Raw genomic sequence first — 18379 nt, 5'->3', positions numbered from 1 at the left:
ATTATTAGCTGACAAGGCCAGTGTCAGTCGTGGAGTTGATGCAGAGGGACAGGATAATGCCAGTCATAGGACTGAGGAGGAGGAAGAGACAGATGAGGACGGACAGGAGAAGGAGGAGAAGAAGGAGGAGGAGGAGGAGGAGGAGGAAAAAGAGGAAGAGGAGGAACGTGGAGCAGGAACCACCAAACCAGTCTCCTCCTGTAAAAACTGTGCAATTCCAAATACAACCTACTGACTGATGCCTATCATGTCATCGGACTAGCCTATAAGTTCCTGCTGACGCTGTCTTTCATTCAAGTGGCCTGTGAGAGGACTTTCTCTACACTCAAGTTTGTGAAGAACAGACTGAGGACCGCACTGACACTGGAGCATCTTGAGGCATTTATGCTAATGTCAACAGAGAAAGAGACCCTGATGACTTTAGACAACGATGCAGTCATAGACAGAGTCGCAGAAACCAGTGTACTGCTCAAACGCTTGCTGATGATGTGACTTAGGACAGTTTCCTGTTGTTGGGGGGTTTTGAGATGTTATAGGTCTGTATACCTTTGGAGGTTGGTTTCGGTTAAATATGTGCTTTGATTTTGATGATAAGCTGCTTGTTTTTTATTGCATATGTACTTCAATACACTCTACTGAATGACTACACTCTTAACAAGAATGTGTCAATATTAACACAACGTGTTGAATTTCTACACATCAATGAGTTGAATTTGGGACAACACATGTTATGTTAATTTTGACACATTCAGTGTGTTAATGTATCAACACAGTGACTGTGTTGCATAGATTAACACAGATGTGTATAATGTGTAAGTACTAACACATTCATGTGTTGATACATAAAACTTACATTAACACATTCATGTGTTACTCAAAATTACACAGTGATCGAACACAAGCTTGTGTTATTCTAAACAAATGGCAGAATACAATGATAAGAAGAAAAATGCCACTTGGAATCATTTTGAAAAATTATTTATTTCAAGAAATATTTTTTAAACATTTTAAAACATTTAGTCAACATGTCTTGTTTCATTCATGAAACTTCAAAGTTTCTTTAAAAACCTTTTACCTAGCATTAAAACATTTGGTCAGCAATTAATTTCATTTTCATTTTAAACATTAAAGTGAAAAGTCATAATCATTAACATCCACACTTGTGTCACAGTCAGTGTACTCTTTAAAGTCAATGTTATAGCGAAGAAATCTTTCCAGCTGCACGGGGTGTGCAAACTCTGAGTAACAGGCATCCAAAAGTTGTGAGGCACTGTTAACATGGAACAGTTTCTTGCACATTTCAGTGCCATCTTTATAGATTAAAACAAGGACCCTGTATAGTGGTGGTCCAGGGTCCAGCGGTGGTCCAGGTTCATTTCCAGAGAGTTCCATTTTAGCTGCTGCATAAGAAAAAGAAAAATGTTTCAATACAGTATTTAAGGACAACTTCAATTTTCTACAAATGATAAATGATATTTACAAAATAATTTTATTTGGAGCATACAGGGCATAGGCACTTTTTGCGGTTCCTATTTTGACATGTCATTGCAGAAAGTAATGAGCAATATTATGGACCTGCATGTGTTTATATTCTACAGTGGTGGAAAAAAGTTTTCGGACACCCTTAAAATTTTACACAATCTCAAATACTATCATGAAATATTTGTGGAAAAAAAATACAAATTATATTTTTTTGTTTATTGTTTACAAGAAAAACTAACAAAACTAAATTCTTGACAGTTTCAGTATGTCAGTTCTCAACATTGTCGGTATCAAAGTCAACAAATAACAGAGAATGTGTTCAAAACTGAACAAAAAATAAATAAACCATCACATCATCAAATTAATATTTAGTAGTCCTGCCATTGGCACGTAGTAGAGCTCTAATCCTGGCTGGCATGTTCCCCACGAGCCTTTCACGCTGTTGAGGGGTAATCTTGTCCCATTCTTCTTGAATTACTGCTTTTAATTCTTCTAAATTCTTTGGTTTATGCTTTGAAACAGACCTTTTGATAATCCACCACAGATTTTCAGTGGGGCTCATGTCCGGGATTGAGCTGGCCACTCTAAGACCTGGATACTGTGCTCCTGCAGCCAAGTTCTACTGGCCTTGGATGTGTGGCAAGGGGCATTATCTTGTTGAAACATCCAGTTTTTACCTCGACGGAACAGTGCACGTGCAGAAGGGAGCATGTGGGTTTCGAGAATGGTACAATACTTGGTAGAGTTCAATGTGCCATCACAGACAGTGAGATGACCAACACCAGCAGCACTCATGCATCCCCAAACCATGATACTGCCTCCACCATGCTTGACAGTAGGTACTGTACATGCTGGAGATAATGCTTCGCCTGGCCTTCTGCGTACCCTCACATTAGTAGGAGGAAGATAAAGTTGGAAACTGGACTCATCTGACCACAAAATCTTCTTCCAATTCCTGGCTGTCCAGTTCTTGTGTGCCTGGGCCCAACGACACCGGGCTAACCTCTGTCTCTCATTGATCAGGGGCTTCTTGATAGCCTTGTAGGACCTTAAGCCATGATCTAAAAGTCGGCCATGTACAGTGCGGGTGGAACACTGGACACCAGTTTGGTTTGACCACTGCTGCTGAAGCTCCTGTGATGTCATTCGGCGGTTTTGCCTGCACATGCGGGTCAGGATGCGGTCATTTCTTGCTGAAGAAACCCTTGGACGCCCAGATCTTGGTTTGTCTTCCAAGCTGTTGGTTCGTCTGTATTTCTGCAGAGTGTATCCAACTGCTGAAGGACTGCATCTGCACTTCCTGGCTATCTGGCGGCAGCTGTACCCTTCCTGGCTGAGAATCTTTATCTTCAGGCATGTTTCCTGCGTTAGGTTCCTTGTTTTAGCCATTTTTGTGTCTGAAGAACTTTCAAATGTGCTGGCTTTATGTAGACACGAAGCTTGGCAGCAAAAATTGTGTCTTTTAATAAAAAGAACGACCTTCATCACTGGTACCAAAATGACCCAATACTCAAAATTTCTTATGTATTTTTATGGAACCAATCAATTTTAAGTTTTTAATGGCTTTTTTAGGATTTATTTAGTATTTTGGCTGTGACTGTACTAAAAGAAATTGCACTTGAAGACCTAAGAGTGATTCTTAATGCAATATTTCACAAATGCATGGGGTGTCCGAAAACTTTTTTCCGCCACTGTATACACTGCATCATGCATCACTGCTCACTATGAAAAGTCTCTGTGTCTCAGTTTATAACACAGTGCTGGCAGTGGATGAGTCCTCAGAGCAGGATGCTTCATTCTGATTGAGGAGGCGTTAAACTGGAGCTTTATGGACAGAGAAGCAGTGGCTTACTTAATAGCATACATACTCAAGAAATGAATATGGAGATGAGACAGTTCCTCAGTCTTACCATAGCGCAGGAAATGGATCTCTTCCAACATTTGATTATATTTGGAACTGCTGTGACCTTTTCTTAATCCGAACATTTTACTTCTCGGGCAGTGTCTCAGCTCACTCCTTCACACTGCTGACCAGATGCAAAATTCTTTTGTCTTAAAGGTCACATTAAATTGCTTCAGATTGATGTTTTAGGCTTCCTTTAGTTTGCATGTTTTACAGAACCTGACCAGAAAACAGAAAGGAGTGCATGGTGTCCAGGTCTCTGCTTGCAGCCTGTTTAATGTGCTGATGTAAATGAGGGGTTTATGTGTGCTGTGGTGTCTTGCAGTGGCTTTGACATTTTGAGGCTTTTGGACGCTTGGCTAAGGCAGTGTGCAGGGGGCATTGATATGCGTCCCTGTAGGAACCAGTGTGCAGTGAAAGGGATTAAGCAGCACCGCTGGCACTGTGAGCATCCATGCTGTCCTTGTGGACTGAAGGAGCTTGCAGGATGCCTGCCTAATGTTAGCCTCCCTTGCAGCCTCCTCGACATACTTCATTTCACTTTATTTTGGTTGCTGCCTCAGCATCAGGGTGACACCAGAGTGTGCATTCACATCCACTGTCCATGACATTTTGTCTTGGGAGATAACATGAAGATTTCTTAGGCTCATTGTGCGGTGAGTGAATTTAGAAGTAAGTGGAGACACTTCTTTTCTAAGTAATTTCACTGCTTTCCCTTTTGATTTAAAGGAATATTTCACCCAGAAATGACCATTCAGTTAGTTATGCTGTGTTACCTTGAGTTCCTGAAGAAAACACTTTATCTTGCATGCATCTGCTGAACAAAGAATCCATAAATGGCAAACATATTGATTTGATGTATTTGATAATAACATAAAAATGGCCAGTTTTGGATCTTCTCCTTGCTGTTTGTATTCGCTGCTTATCCCAAGTGGCCTTAAATTTTGTCTTAGAATTTATCCAGCAACACTTGTTTTATGTGGTGTCCTATCTGACTCCCAGTATGGTCACTAGTGAAAGAGCTGGAAGGGCCTCCAGTCATCATCCCGCCTGTAAATATGCCAATAAAAACACACTGAGACAAAGAATGAGCCACGGCACAGCTACAGACTCTCCTTAGCAGCTAAGCCAGCAGCACACACATCCTCCGAACCAGGGAACAAGAGCTGCTACACTACTGTAGCCTCATGTTCAGCGGGTAACGTTAGCACAAAGCACAGACCCACAGCGAGCAATGAGCAGTGACCAGGTAGCTGATTCGGGCTGAAAGACTGAAAGGTTTGTTTGTGTTTGCTATTTATCTTGTGTTTATATGATGGTGGCATTTAGAGATGTTCATTCAAGTATTTATTAGACTGAAAGAGCTCAGAGAGCTCATGGAACGTAGCAGTCTCACCGCTGACACACAGTGGGTGACAGAGACAACGCTATGCACTCTAATGTCAGTAGTGATGTAGTAATTTTCTAGGCCCTTTTACTGTAATTAAACAGTATGACATTTTTTGGTGGGCGGGCCTTAGCTGGAGGCAAAACAGTTCTCCACAGACATTAGCTAGCGCTTGCCAGCAAGTTCTGTTGGCTTGTCTTAGACAATGTAGGAAGATGACGCAATTGTTGCATCAGAAATACTCATTCTGAGTACTGGGGCGCACTCTGGCAAAAACTTTGTAAAAACTTTGTAAATTCAGAACCCTGTCGGAATGTACTGTTCAGTTATCCAGAGTAGAGGCTGACATTTTTTCAGGAGTCCTACGGGTCACGTGATTCCTGTGGGATTCCCACGGGATGGGAATCATTTCACTATTCGTCACATGATTGGGACGGGATGGGGAAAAAAAGTCAACGGGAGCAGGCAGGACTGGGAATTATAATTAGGCCTGTCGCGATATGTGATAAGTCGTTTAATTGCACGGTATATTAAAAGGGATTAATTGCCATATTCACGCGTGTTTGTTTTCCTCGTCTTTCTCCACCAAAGAGACCATGACGACAAGAGCGTTCACTGCCGTGCATCGTCTGGCAGCCAGGTGAGTTGGTTCATTAGCGTAATGAACGGAGGGAAAGCTCTTGTCATCGAGTGTCTTTGTCTCTGTGGGGGAGGCAGGGCTATGGGCCACACACACACACACACACACACACACACACAGTGCGATCTTTGTGAGGGGGAAACGAGGCGGAGAAAAAAACAGGGAGTTGAGTGTAAGAGAAAGACAGGGAACTTGTTCCTAAACCAAATGCCACGGCCCTGTGTGGGAGTGTTTTGGATTTAAACCAAATGACAGAGGGCAGCCCAGTAATTTGGTCAGTATGCCGGCAAAAAGAGCGAATACAACCAATTTAACTGCACACCTGAGAGTGAGAGACTGAGAATATTTTTTGTTTTTATTTATATATTTCGATATTTTTATGTTGTTTCAGATATTTAAATTTTCTTTTTTGCATTCCTAAATATTCTTGTTAAATAAATGTTTATTTCTCTTTAAAAGGGTGTACTTGCATCAATATGCCTTTATTATCATTATATAAGTTTAAATGGTCTAAAGACAGCAAAATTACAACAATCATAAAAATGGTCTTGAAAGCACAATATTACACAATATTATCACGTATCGCAATAATTTCTGACGCAATTAATCACCCAGCAAAATTTGTTATTGGGACAGGCCTAATCATAATAACAATAGTCAAGTTTTTATAAAGTAGTGTAAACTAGCTCCACCTCCAGCAGCTACAACAGTAACATGCTGCTCTAACACTGATGCTTCAGTATTAATAATCTAATGATGTCATATGTAATATTATCAGTCAGAGGAACTGCAATATTTTAACTACATTTTTCTCTCTCAGAACTGGTTCTTATGACGTGTTGTCTGACCACATGAGAAAACAAATGTGTTTATCATTCTGAACAGATTCAATGTGGAGTGAATGTAAAAATAATTAGGCAATAAACATCAAAACACAACATTGGGTTTATATTCAACTAAAGTATGCATTGTGTGATTTTTTTATTTTTTTATTTTTTTTTACTTGAACTGAAACACAACACGGGAGCGGGATGGGACAGGAGCCATTCTTGTGGGATTGGGATTTTGTTTTTTCTTTTCCATGGGATTGGGACGGGATGGGATTATTTTTGTGGGAGTGGGATGGGACAGGACTGAAAATCCACTCCCATGTCACCCTCTAATCCAGAGCACCGCACTCTCAGAGTGGCAGAGCACTCTCTAGGCACTCTGCCTATACCAATACCGTAAGTGTTACTTGAAAAAGTAAACACTGACCAACAGGATTAGACTGGCTGACCCGTATGCTCTCACTCAGTGGATGGATGATTTGACAGGATTGCCAAAGGTGGGATGGCTGGCTTTGTGGTTGATTACTATGCCAGTCTTACAAAGGTGGACGACACGTTTTCCTCCATTTTGTTTTACTATCAAAGCTAACATTAGCTAATGCGCTAAAAAGTTACCGTTACTGAGAAATTCCCTTAATACCTCCCCAGTTTCTGATTAGGTGGACATGAGAACCCTTAATACACATAACGTTTTCATCTTTAAGTAGGCAATGATGACAGTGTTCAGCAGTAGGACTCAACGTATTTTTATGCATTTTCAGACAGTGTCTTTTCAGTTGACGTCCTTTTCTGTAGAGCAGCTAATTCATGCTGCATTTTGAATTGTGCATATCGTGCCTGTGTGTATTCACTGAGTTCATCACAAAGAGTGACCCTGCTGCCAGTGACATATTGTACTTGTTGGGATGTCAAAAATAGCCCAGAGACTCTGCTCTGCTCCTGCAGAACAGAGACAGCATGCAAGGAAACGGAGGAGGAGTGGAAAGAGAAAGAACACGACAGCTACAGAACACAAAAAGCAAGTGCAAATCATCTAAGACAGTAAAGGGGAAGAGGATAAAAAACACTGCCCATGATAAATGGAGCAGAAGGAAAAAGGCAGAGCAGTAGTAGAAGTTTGGTGAGATATGGTATACTGCTAACCCAAGACGTGTGTGTGCGTGCATGTGTGTGTCTGTGTGTGGTGAGATATGGGATACTGCTAACCCAAGACGTGTGTGTGTGTGTGTTCACCACAGTTTTTGTTTAGGCCATGCCCAGTCATGTTCTGTCAGAGGTTGGAGTTCATTCCCTCCGTGACTGAAGAAAATATGAGGTCTTCAATAAATATGCTGTACAGGCTAAAGATTATTATTGCCTCCGTCAGATTATTCAGCGCTGGTGAGGCTGCGGATCTCAACAGAAACCTTTGTTGTTAGTAAAGCTAGCCCTCAAATGGGTTTTTAGAACACCAGTTGTCTGGCGTTTGCAGGCAGCTGCTCACGGTTAACTGTTTGATTTAGAATGTGTAAATGACTCACTTGTTCTCTCAGTATGCAGATGAGTAGAGTTGGGAGCAATACTAGTGTTCTTTTCTCTGTGCCTCCTCACAGTGTAATTTGTCTTGACATATCCTGGGAGGGTGACAGGGGATGTAAGGTTAGGAAAATGTCTCATTTGTTTGCCAAGGTAAACAACCACTATTCCCAAAGATGAGAGCTCCAACCTGCTCTTGTGAATCACTGCATTGTATTGCTTACAGAATGAGCACTGCAGCATTATAGGCTTGACTATTGATTAGTTCTTAACCTTATGTTTTTTCTTCTTTTCCCTCCCTTGCTTTTTCCTCACCTACCCTGTCCTATCCTCCTCCTCTTCTCCCTTTCTTAAGTTGTTTCCTGGTGGCGGATGTCTCGACGCCTCCCTCTGAGGTCGGAGGCCAGTTGGCATTGGGAGGTAGGTCCGCAGCAGCAGTGATGCGGGCCTCAGTGGCAGGTTGCAGGATGAGCGTGGGAGCACTCCTCAATGGGCTGCTGGTCTCCGTAGTTGCAGCTCTGCTTTGGAAGTATTCCAAGCTCAGTGAGCACGCTGCCCTGCTGGAGGAAGAGCTGCATATGACACGACAGTCCCAGGAGCTCTCACAGGCCCGCATCGACTACCATGTTGCCCTGCAGGCTCTTCAGGAACACGGCACCCGCATGGTCTGCACTGGCAAGATGCACACCGACCGTATCTGCCGCTTTGACTACCTCTGCTACTGCTCCGAGGCAGAGGAGTTTGTGTTCTTTCACTCCAATTCCTCTGTCATGTTGCCAAACCTGGGTTCAAGGCGCTTCCAACCTGCCCTGCTGGACTTGTCCTCAGTAGAGGATCACAACACTCAGTACTTCAACTTTTTAGAGCTCCCTGTTGCTGCATTAAAGTTTATGCCTAAGCCTGTGTTTGTACCAGATGTGACACTGATCCTAAATCGGTTTAATCCAGACAACCTAATGCATGTGTTTCATGATGACCTGATCCCAGCCTTCTACACTATGAAACAGTATTCAGACTTAGATGATGAGGCACGTTTAGTTTTTATGGAGGGCTGGGGTGAAGGCCCACACTTTGACCTCTACCGACTTCTCAGCAGCAAGCAGCCACTACTTAAAGATCAGCTTAGGAACTTTGGCAAGCTCATGTGTTTTACAAAATCTTATGTTGGCTTGTCCAAGATGACAACCTGGTACCAGTACGGTTTTGTTCAACCGCAGGGGCCCAAAGCCAACATGTTGGTCTCAGGAAATGAGATCCGGCAGTTTGCCAGGGCTCTGATGGAGAAAATGAACATCACAAGGGTGGAGGAGGTGGAGAGGGATGGAGGGAGTGCTGAAGATGAGAAAGAGAAAAAGGATGAATACATTGTTGTGTTCAGTCGTTCAACAACAAGGCTGATACTGAATGAAGCAGAGCTAATCATGGTGCTGGCACAGGAGTTCCAGATGAGAGTGGTCACAGTGTCCCTGGAAGAACAGTCTTTCCCCAGTATTGTCCAGGTGATCAGTGGTGCTTCTGTGTTAGTCAGTATGCATGGAGCTCAGCTTATCACCTCACTCTTCCTCCCCAGAGGAGCTGTTGTGGTGGAGCTATTCCCCTTTGCTGTGAACCCAGAGCAGTACACCCCATATAAAACCCTTGCCACCCTTCCAGGCATGGACCTTCACTATATCTCCTGGAGGAACACTAAGGAGGAGAACACCATCACCCACCCAGACAGACCCTGGGAACAAGGGGGCATTGCTCACCTGGAGAAGGAGGAGCAAGAGCGAATTCTAGCGAGCAAAGATGTCCCCAGGCACCTGTGCTGCCGCAACCCAGAGTGGCTCTTCCGAATCTACCAGGACACTTTGGTGGACATCCCTTCTTTCCTGGAAGTCCTTAAAGAGGGCATGAAGATGAAGTCCAGCATAAAGAAGTCAAAGCCAGCTAGCACAGTCCACCCGGGCCGCGTCAGAGAACCCCAGTGTCAAACCTCAGTACAAACCACTAACGAGGCCAAGCTCACTGTCTCCTGGCAGATTCCGTGGAATCTGAAATACCTGAAGGTGAGAGAGGTAAAGTACGAGGTGTGGATCCAGGAGCAGGGAGAGAACACCTACATGCCTTATATCCTTCCCCAGCAGAACTACACATTTTCAGAGAACATTAAGCCCTTCACCACCTACCTGGTGTGGGTCAGGTGTATTTTCAACAAGAACCTCTTGGGCCCCTTTGCAGATGTTCTTATGTGCAGGACCTAGAACAAACACCTTGCCAGTTCGTTGCTGTGGAATTTTACACAAAGGTTGAGTCATGCTTGCACAATATGAAAACAGGCAGCTGAACTCTTGGACAGTATTGTGTCCTCAGCAAGCGCAGGCAACATAGGAACTTCTGGAAGAACTGTTAAAGACTTGAAGCACAGGGTCAGAACTCAATGGCAACAGCCATTAATCAAAGGAAAATATATTTCCTGTACCTATGAAAGAAAGAACACTGTCTCTACTGAAAACACCAGAATTCAAATTATAAGATTTATATATGTGCAAATAATATATAACGTGATTTTTAGTATTAGTCAAAACACTGGTTCTTTACCTTTTACAGTATGCAATATAGCTTTTCTGTGGAGAGCAAGAAAGATTTTAGAACAGCAGATTTTTAATGTTTTCTGATTTGTCCAGTGTCTACTGTGTGTGTGATACCTGTGTGGCTTAGTTTTCCTTCCAATTGTATAATTACAAACACCATTATTTACAGAACCTAGCCAAAACCAGAACAGCATTTTCTGTCACTCATGCCATATTAAGCCCATTTTCCACCAAGCAGTCTGCTATGGTTCAGTTCAGTGCAGTACACGTTTTCTGTTTCCCCTGTGAAGTTGTGGATGGTACCAATGGGACCATTCCATACCGTCTCCATTTTTGGTCACCCCTCTGTTGGGGCACCTAGCACACTGATCTGGTACTAAAAGGTGGAGCTAGAAACACTGCAGAGGATGGTCACTCTTGCTCAGGGCTGAGTTGTGACTGGTTTTGAAGCTGTTCATAATGTGGAAAGTTTTACGTGTATTAGTAAACTGTAACTCTAAAGTGAAAGGATGTTCTGCTGCCTCTGGCAGCAGCTGTAGAAAAAAATAACTTAATTCACTGGGCTAACTGCTGGCAACTTTTAAGGTGGAACATTTAGGCCTACTTGTAATGTTATTCAGTGCACGAGTCAACATGAATCCATCAACACAACTTAAATCTCAATATGACAACTTTGACCATTCCATTAGTTTTTATTGTCTCTCTTTGATGACATACACTTTTAATCCCCAGTAGATCTTCAAGCATTTAAAAATATATATTTATGTCAATGGGATTATGTGACCTGCATATATTTAATACTCACTTGGAGAAAAAAAAAAAAGCGCTGCAAAGCATTGTTCCTCTGGGGTATGGCGACAGTAAACCCCTGTGCTTGCCTGAGGACTAAATACACAAACCTGCTTTTAAAATATCCCATGGAGAGAGAGAGACTTATCACTGCAGCCTGTTCTGTTTTGTTCTGTAATGTTGGTGTGCAACCTCATTCTGTGGACGATAAATAAATGCAGACTTCCATCTGTGTCACCAGTGATGAGGAAATACAGTGAGTGCTGGATGGAGCAGTGAGTGTCAAAAACCCCGCCCACATTCAAGAGTACTGTTTGAGGTCGAAACACTTAACGGACCTAGGGTCTAGGTAACATGTCTGTCTTACTTTTGGTTCCCACGGAACCATGCTGAAAGTGTTTGTTGGAAACAGGGCTTTACTTTCCTATGCTCGAGTACTCTTTGACCTAATTGATTTATACAGCTTTAAACCTTGACTCAGAAGATATTGTCAGGGATTTGTGTAAAAGAAGTATCAAGGAAAGGTTTTCATGAAGGCCACTGTAATTAATGTTTTGACCCTAAAAGCAAAGATATGTGCAGTTTTAATGTCATGGAGCCTTGTTTGAATTCTTTAATAGTACGATTATCAGATTGTGTCATTACATGAAATAAATGTAACAACACGTGTTTGTGTTTCCCCAGCCACAAGTAATTTACATCCGTTTTACTGCATAAATAAATAATATTCTCCAACTGGAACCAATTACAACTGCAGTAATTAGAATTTCTGTGCGGAGGGAATCTTTTCTGTCAGGCTGTAATCAGTGTAGCAGCAGTACGCTGTTGGACAGCTGGATTTTACTGCATTTTCATCAAGTTAACAAGGAATGTTATTACCCTGTTTAAACCTCCATTAATTAAAATTGGATTCCCAGCTACATGTCTCTCAACTTGTCTCAAAGAATGTTGAATTCCAGATTGAAACAACAGACATCTAAAGCTGGCTGCTGATTTTTTTTTCCTCATAACATTTTTTGAATAAAGCGCTGCTCATTGGTAGCTAGACTGCAAAAATGTATTAGTTAGTAAAACACTTGAACTGGAGGCGTTAGTTTGTAGTAGTAGAGCAAGACATGGTTTATGGAATGGCACAAACGAAACAAAACACTGCCAGCAACATATTTTGTGATATTGTGCTATTGTTATGACAATGCCATGGACTTTCTACAGTGTCTGTGAGCAATCCTCTAAACATGACATTGCCTCTTTGTAATGTTTGACTGCTGGCCACTATGAAGATCATTTCCTCATCCCTCTCATATTCCTTTCTTCAGCTATTCACTTAACTGATATTTTTCTCAGAGGCAGTTTTGTTTTTCAGTGCATGTTTAAGAGATTATTTGAAACCATTGTTGTTTGTGCAGGATGTGATGGTTTCAGTATAAATGTTTTTGTATTGTTAGATTTGTGTGTGCCCCTGTCCCACCTCAGTGAAGACATCATACTGTACATGCTATGTGAAATGAGAGAGTACAAGTCTCTGTTTTCTACTTTAGCAAATCACTGGAGTTTCTTTTTCAGTAACTGTGATTGAATAAAGAAGCTGATTTCTTACAATAGCTGTTTTGTTTAAGCAGTTTCTATCACTAAAACAATTTGAACAATGCTCGATTAACCCAAGACAATGTATTCAGTAGAAGAAAAAGGGCAAACAAAAATAAATAAGCTGTTTATATTTTATCTTTCCAGCAAATGTGTCAGTTGGAAGAAAAAAAGCATTTCTTTTATTATTTAAACCCTTTGAACTCCACAGATGCGGCCCATCGGTGCATATGTTGGTAGTTTTGCTTATTGTGATAACATTTCTTGGAGTACATTTAAATGTTTCATATCTCTAAAGTCTGTACAACATAAGCTAAAAGATTATGCAAGTCAATAAACCATAATAATAAAAGTTTTGAAATTATGTAATGAATTAAAAAAAATTGACATGTTTTTTGATCAATTTAAAAAGAGTACATATTGGTCCAAAAGATTTCTAAATGTAGAACCATGATCAAAATGTTTCTTAACATTTATTGTTATTTATTTGAACTATGAACATTTTTTGGTTTTTGAGATATGCTCATTTTTATTAGCAGAGTGCAAAGCCATTTTGATAGTTTCATCTGCAGTAGAAATATTTTCCCAGTGCATACATTTGCATTTTAATTATTTTATATCTCAGAAATCTGTACAACCTCAAAGCTAAGAAGTTATGTAAGTCATAAACTATAATATAGTCCAGTTCCTTTATGGTTTTTTTTTTTTTTTTGTTCAAAATTTTTGGGAATTTGATAAACTATACATTTTTGGAATTGTTAGAATCAAATCAAATCAAATCAACTTTATTTATATGGCACTTTTCATACAACAGTAACACAAAGTGCCTCACAGAGGTTAAAAACAGCAAAGAACCAAAACAGAAAACAAAAAGAAAAGAGAAAACCCAACCCTTCCACCCCACATAGATATGTAAATATACATGTATGCATGCGCACACACACACGGCACCCTCATCGGGAGACCAGGAACAACTCTCAGTGTGGTAGGCCTCCATGAGGAAACACGAGGAATATGAAAACTAATGTTTCCTTTTTTTTTTTTTTTTTTTTTTTTTTTAACTATGGTGGCCATTTTGGATTTTAAAAATGGTGAATGTTCAAAATGCCTTTAAAAAAAAAAAAAAAAAAAAAAAAAGTCAGGTTCCAAGCTATGTTGTTGTTTACTTTTATGGCTAAATATACATTTTGTTTACTCAGATATTCTAAGAACAGTCACTTGGATATGCAGTAATTGAATTTGATGGTCAAAGTCAAGGTCACTTTGACCTCATAAAACATGTTTTTGGCCATACCTCAAGAATCCATATGCTAACATTTTACACAAATATCTAATAGGATAAAATGATGAAGTAGTATCATTTTATATCCAAAAGGTCAACTGTGACATCATAATGTTCTGCGTAAAACACTTTTCTGTCCATTATTCAGTGTCATATCTTAGGCACAGAAGGGGAGACATTTTGTGAGATACTGAGTAAGTGACTCTAATCTTGAAACTGTGCTGGTTGTATAGATCTTCTGTGTGTGAAGCGGAAGAAACTGAACTGGTGCGCGGAGGCATGCAACGACAGGGCAGTAATTATAGTTTTAGTGACTGCCTGTCAACTTGAAATGTTATTCCTAATCTTAATGTATCACTCTGATCTTAATCCTGATTTTTAAAATTGAGTCCTCATCATTCTCACACTGTTAATTGCAACAGCTAAGGTCGGCGCATTGTAAGTCTCTTGACCTACAGGAACATCTTTGTGTTGACAACATCCTGTGCAGTGGCATCTCACCATTTCAATGATGGCCTGAAGAGCTGGTAGTACACCAGTGGTGGGTCTCAACTGGCCTTTATCATCCATGTAGTAGCCATTTTGCAGAGGAACCCTTGTCTGGCCCCAAACTCGAACTTGCACATGTAGTTCCCCCATCAACCACCAATAAGCTGTTTCAACGCATCCTCTGTAGATGGTAGCTTGTTACTCTCTGCCTTATATTTGTCAAAATGTGCCATCTCAGCTTTGGAATGTTTCTTATTGTGATTTCTTTTGAGTAATAGGAAGCACACACAAACCTAGTCAAGTGTTTCTGTTGTTCCTCTGTTACTCTAAAATTATCTGAAAGCATCCTCAGAGGATCAAAGATGTCATCCTCAGCTTCGAGGAAGATCTTCACCCGTGTTGCGTTATACCTAATTAACACTACAACTTAAGCCCTGATTCGACACTGATTTAAAATAATTTAAAATAATTTCAGGAGCTCCCCAACAGAGGCCCCAGATAAGACGCAAATCAGTGATGGCTCCACACTCAGAAAATTGGTTCTCGAATGCTAACTTTCCAAAAAAGTGAGCCGAGACAATCTCATTTAAATGTTATTAAGGCATAATTGCATAATTAAGGGCGTGGACACTTTGACTAACAGGCTGTCTGCTTGGCGTCACCACAGGCCACTCAACTTAATCTCTTTGCTGTGTTTAAGGTCTCTACTGGTCAGAGCCTAGTAGAGGTTTTTTTGTACACATACTGGACAAATAATAAGACTTGCTGTGCAGAGAATTGTACCAACTAACCGTCCAAGACACCAGTGAGGTTTTGGTGAGTGACATTCTGTTAAAATTTTATTTATATGTTGGCTGTCTGTGTGAGGTTAGAAGATTTAAAGCTCTACCACGTTAACAATACTTAGCTAAAGTTATTCTATGTAAGCGATACACTTGCCATACGGGCAATGTAACGTGAAGGTAATGTTAATACTAGACTTGGATATTAACAGTTACGTTACGTTGCGTATGTAACTTGAAAATATTTTATAATGTATATAAAATATAACGTTTCAGCATGGTTCCAGAAATACCTTAATTCCACCTAGATGTTGCGTTGGGGTTGGTTATTGAGGCTGTATGGCAGGTTAACTTTAAAGGGGCAAAAAGCGAAATCGTTTCACCGCTAGGTTTGCTGTTGTGCACTGCCTGTAGACCAAAACAAAGTGTGTCATGAGCCACACCTCCCTCTACCTCTGCTCTCCAACACCCCCACCCCCTACTCGCCTTATTACCTATCTGCGTAGCCGAGCACCGCAGCACCTCCATGGACTATTACATCCAGACAGTTCCGGTGTTTCCGCCACAGGCTCCACTTCACTCAGCTGCCCGATAAACCCGCTGCTTCTTCCCACTTTAACCTGAATACCAAACCAGGGCTCGGTGCTCCGGTCGGATCCAAACGGAGAGCCGGGGCTAGCTGGGAAGCTAGTGCAGGCTAACTGGCTGTGCTTCCCTCTGGTCATGCTCCCAGCTAGCTCCGGATCTGTCAGGCAGCTGAGTGAAGTGGAGCCTGAGGAGGAAGCACCGGTTAGCCCCGGTTTCACTACAGGCAGATTCACTCACTACAGGGGCGAGACAATAAAACCTAAACAGCCAACTTAGTTTGGCTTAGTTTAGCAGTTAGCAATATCTTTCACTCACTCTCGGTCTCTGCTGTGTTTAGCTATTCCCCTGCCTACTTCAATGATGATGGTACCTGTAATAAATGTAATATATTTGCTGAGATGGAGGCGAGGCTCAGTGACTAGAAGAGCTGGTCGAAGTGCTCCATAGTTACTCCAGTAGCCGGTGGCAGCCGACTAGTGCTAACTGCTAATGCTCCCGGGAGCTAACGCTAACATTCCTACTCTTCTCTGTGAGCCTGTGAGCTTGGCGGGCTCACTACTCTTCCTACGCTTCCTACTCTTCCTCCGGCTCACGGAGAAGAGTTAGCGTTAGCTCCCAGAGTCAGCACTAGTTGGCTGCAACCGGCTATTGGAGTAACTTACAGCTATGGAGTGCTTCTACCAGCTCTTCTAGTCACTGAGCCTCGCCTCCATCTCAGCAAATATATTACATTTATTACAGGTACCGTCATGCCATCTGCCATTGCTCACTGGCTGCAGCCTTTTATAGGGAGGGAGGGCCAAGGGCTCCAAGAGGAGGGAGGAGGCCGATTCACATGATGATTTCACTTCATACTGTTAGTCCATACAAGGTATTTAGTCTTCAGCTGAATCAGATATTCATTCACCTATCCAGTCAAGGTGGTATATGTATATTATTCATTGTGATCCGCCATTTCTTAACAAAGGTGTTTGTCTTTTACTGTAATTCAAAAGGTATCCACAATGTGAAACCTGAATGACCGGTGCCAGCAGAAGGAAGACCTCATGTATGGAGTGATGCATTTGGTGCCATTCTTCTGAACTATGGAGAAGAGAGACTGCATGGGTGACATCCTGAGTTTTCAAATGGTTTATTATTATGATGCCAGAAACCACTTAAAAGCCTGAACATACTCGGGTGGAACGTACGCGGAAAGGACTCCACTCCGCGCACCAGTGACTGCTCGGCATGTATTATTCACATCGCGGGGATTTTTCACGGACATTTTTACAGGAAACTACAACGCGGAAGTGCGCTCGACTATGGGAGCCTGAATGACTGCGGACATTCCTCGCGGAGTCCGTTCCGTGTATGTTCCACCCGAGTATGTTCGGGCCTTAAGGTTCAGCTTCCTCTGACAAATTTTACCAGTTTGTTTTTGTATGTCCTTAGTATTCAGAGATTCAGTTTCTCAACTTTGACTTATTTTCTGCTGATATTAGATAGCTGATAGTGTAGTTACATTTGAATTTTAATGTTTTAACATTTTTTTTAAAGATTAAACTGTAATTGAGTTATGAATAAACGATGGCACGGTCACCACCTACATCGGTATTTCCTAATTTGACATGAAAAGGGTCTTCATTAGGAAACAGCTGGCAATGGCAAACCAGAAGTGCACCCAGGAGCAAAATGTGACTCCTGCAATAGATGTGTACTGAGTATTCATTAGGCATACAAACATTTTAATTTCAAAGCAGGTTTAGTAATTCATACCACATGCCCTTGTATGTTTTTTTCATTTGATAGAGACCTACAAGATGTCAGCGTGGTACAGCAATGTACATTAGTTTGTTACTATGATTTGTTTAATGCCTTTCTGATTTCTGATGATATCCACCTGTGATTAAACAGTACTGAGTGCACCAGCGCGAGCCTTGCCTGAACATCTTCTGTGAAGCCTTCTTCCGTACCTCCGGGCTCTGTACACCCGGGAGAGTTGAGCCTGATAGGAGGGGCCGAATTTGAATGTGTGTTCACAAACAGCAACTGGAAAATCCTCCAGACCCTGCCTTGAACAAACTTAGGACACAATCTTCATTAATACCTTTATTACAAAATTGAAAATGGCTTTACTAATTCAGGTTTGTAACAGCAATGAAAGATTCAACCTCAACAGTAATAATAATAATAATTATTATTATTATTTTTCCCCTTCTCTTCTTATTTCTCCTCCTTACCTTTTTTCCCTCCTCTCTTCTCTTACCTGTTAATAAGCCCGGAGCTCTGCTGTCGCTCTGAAATAGTTTGTGAGCTCCACTAGTAAACTACTGAAATCTTTTTACTTGGCCTCCTTGTGTAATTTAATTGAGTACCACGCAGTGTTGGTCAACTTGCTTTCAAATTATAATATATTACATATCACTAGTTCCTTTATGTATTTAAGTAATGAGTTGCTTCACAATCTTACACTCTGTGTAGAGTAATAAGTTACTTACTACACTACTTTTGTGGTACTTTGACCAAAATGAGCTCAGAAGAACTAATGTTGAT

The 18379-nt window shown here is 41.3% G+C and overlaps 1 protein-coding gene across 8 annotated transcripts in view; it reads left to right on the top strand.

Moving 5' to 3' along the window:
- The window catches only part of pomgnt2 (protein O-linked mannose N-acetylglucosaminyltransferase 2 (beta 1,4-)), a 31504-nt gene extending 13353 nt beyond the window's left edge, over positions 1-18151 (top strand). For 5 of the 8 annotated variants that reach the window (XM_049583161.1, XM_049583162.1, XM_049583165.1 and 2 more), the window contains one exon: positions 8113-13007. In XM_049583161.1, the coding sequence (XP_049439118.1) occupies positions 8198-10000 (1803 nt within the window). In that variant the 5' untranslated portion in view covers positions 8113-8197 and the 3' untranslated portion in view covers positions 10001-13007. Of the gene's footprint in view, positions 1-8; positions 1116-8112; positions 13008-16585; positions 16716-16839 lie in introns of those variants that run through there. The other 3 variants (XR_007449793.1, XR_007449794.1, XR_007449796.1) reach the window with 3 other exon arrangements.
- The last annotated feature ends 228 nt before the right edge of the window (positions 18152-18379 follow it).

The sequence above is a fragment of the Epinephelus fuscoguttatus genome, linkage group LG8, assembly GCF_011397635.1.
Source record: "Epinephelus fuscoguttatus linkage group LG8, E.fuscoguttatus.final_Chr_v1".
Taxonomy (NCBI): domain Eukaryota; kingdom Metazoa; phylum Chordata; class Actinopteri; order Perciformes; family Serranidae; genus Epinephelus; species Epinephelus fuscoguttatus.
The sequence above is the reverse complement of the archived record's forward strand: the minus strand, read 5'-3'. Positions and strand labels throughout refer to the sequence as shown.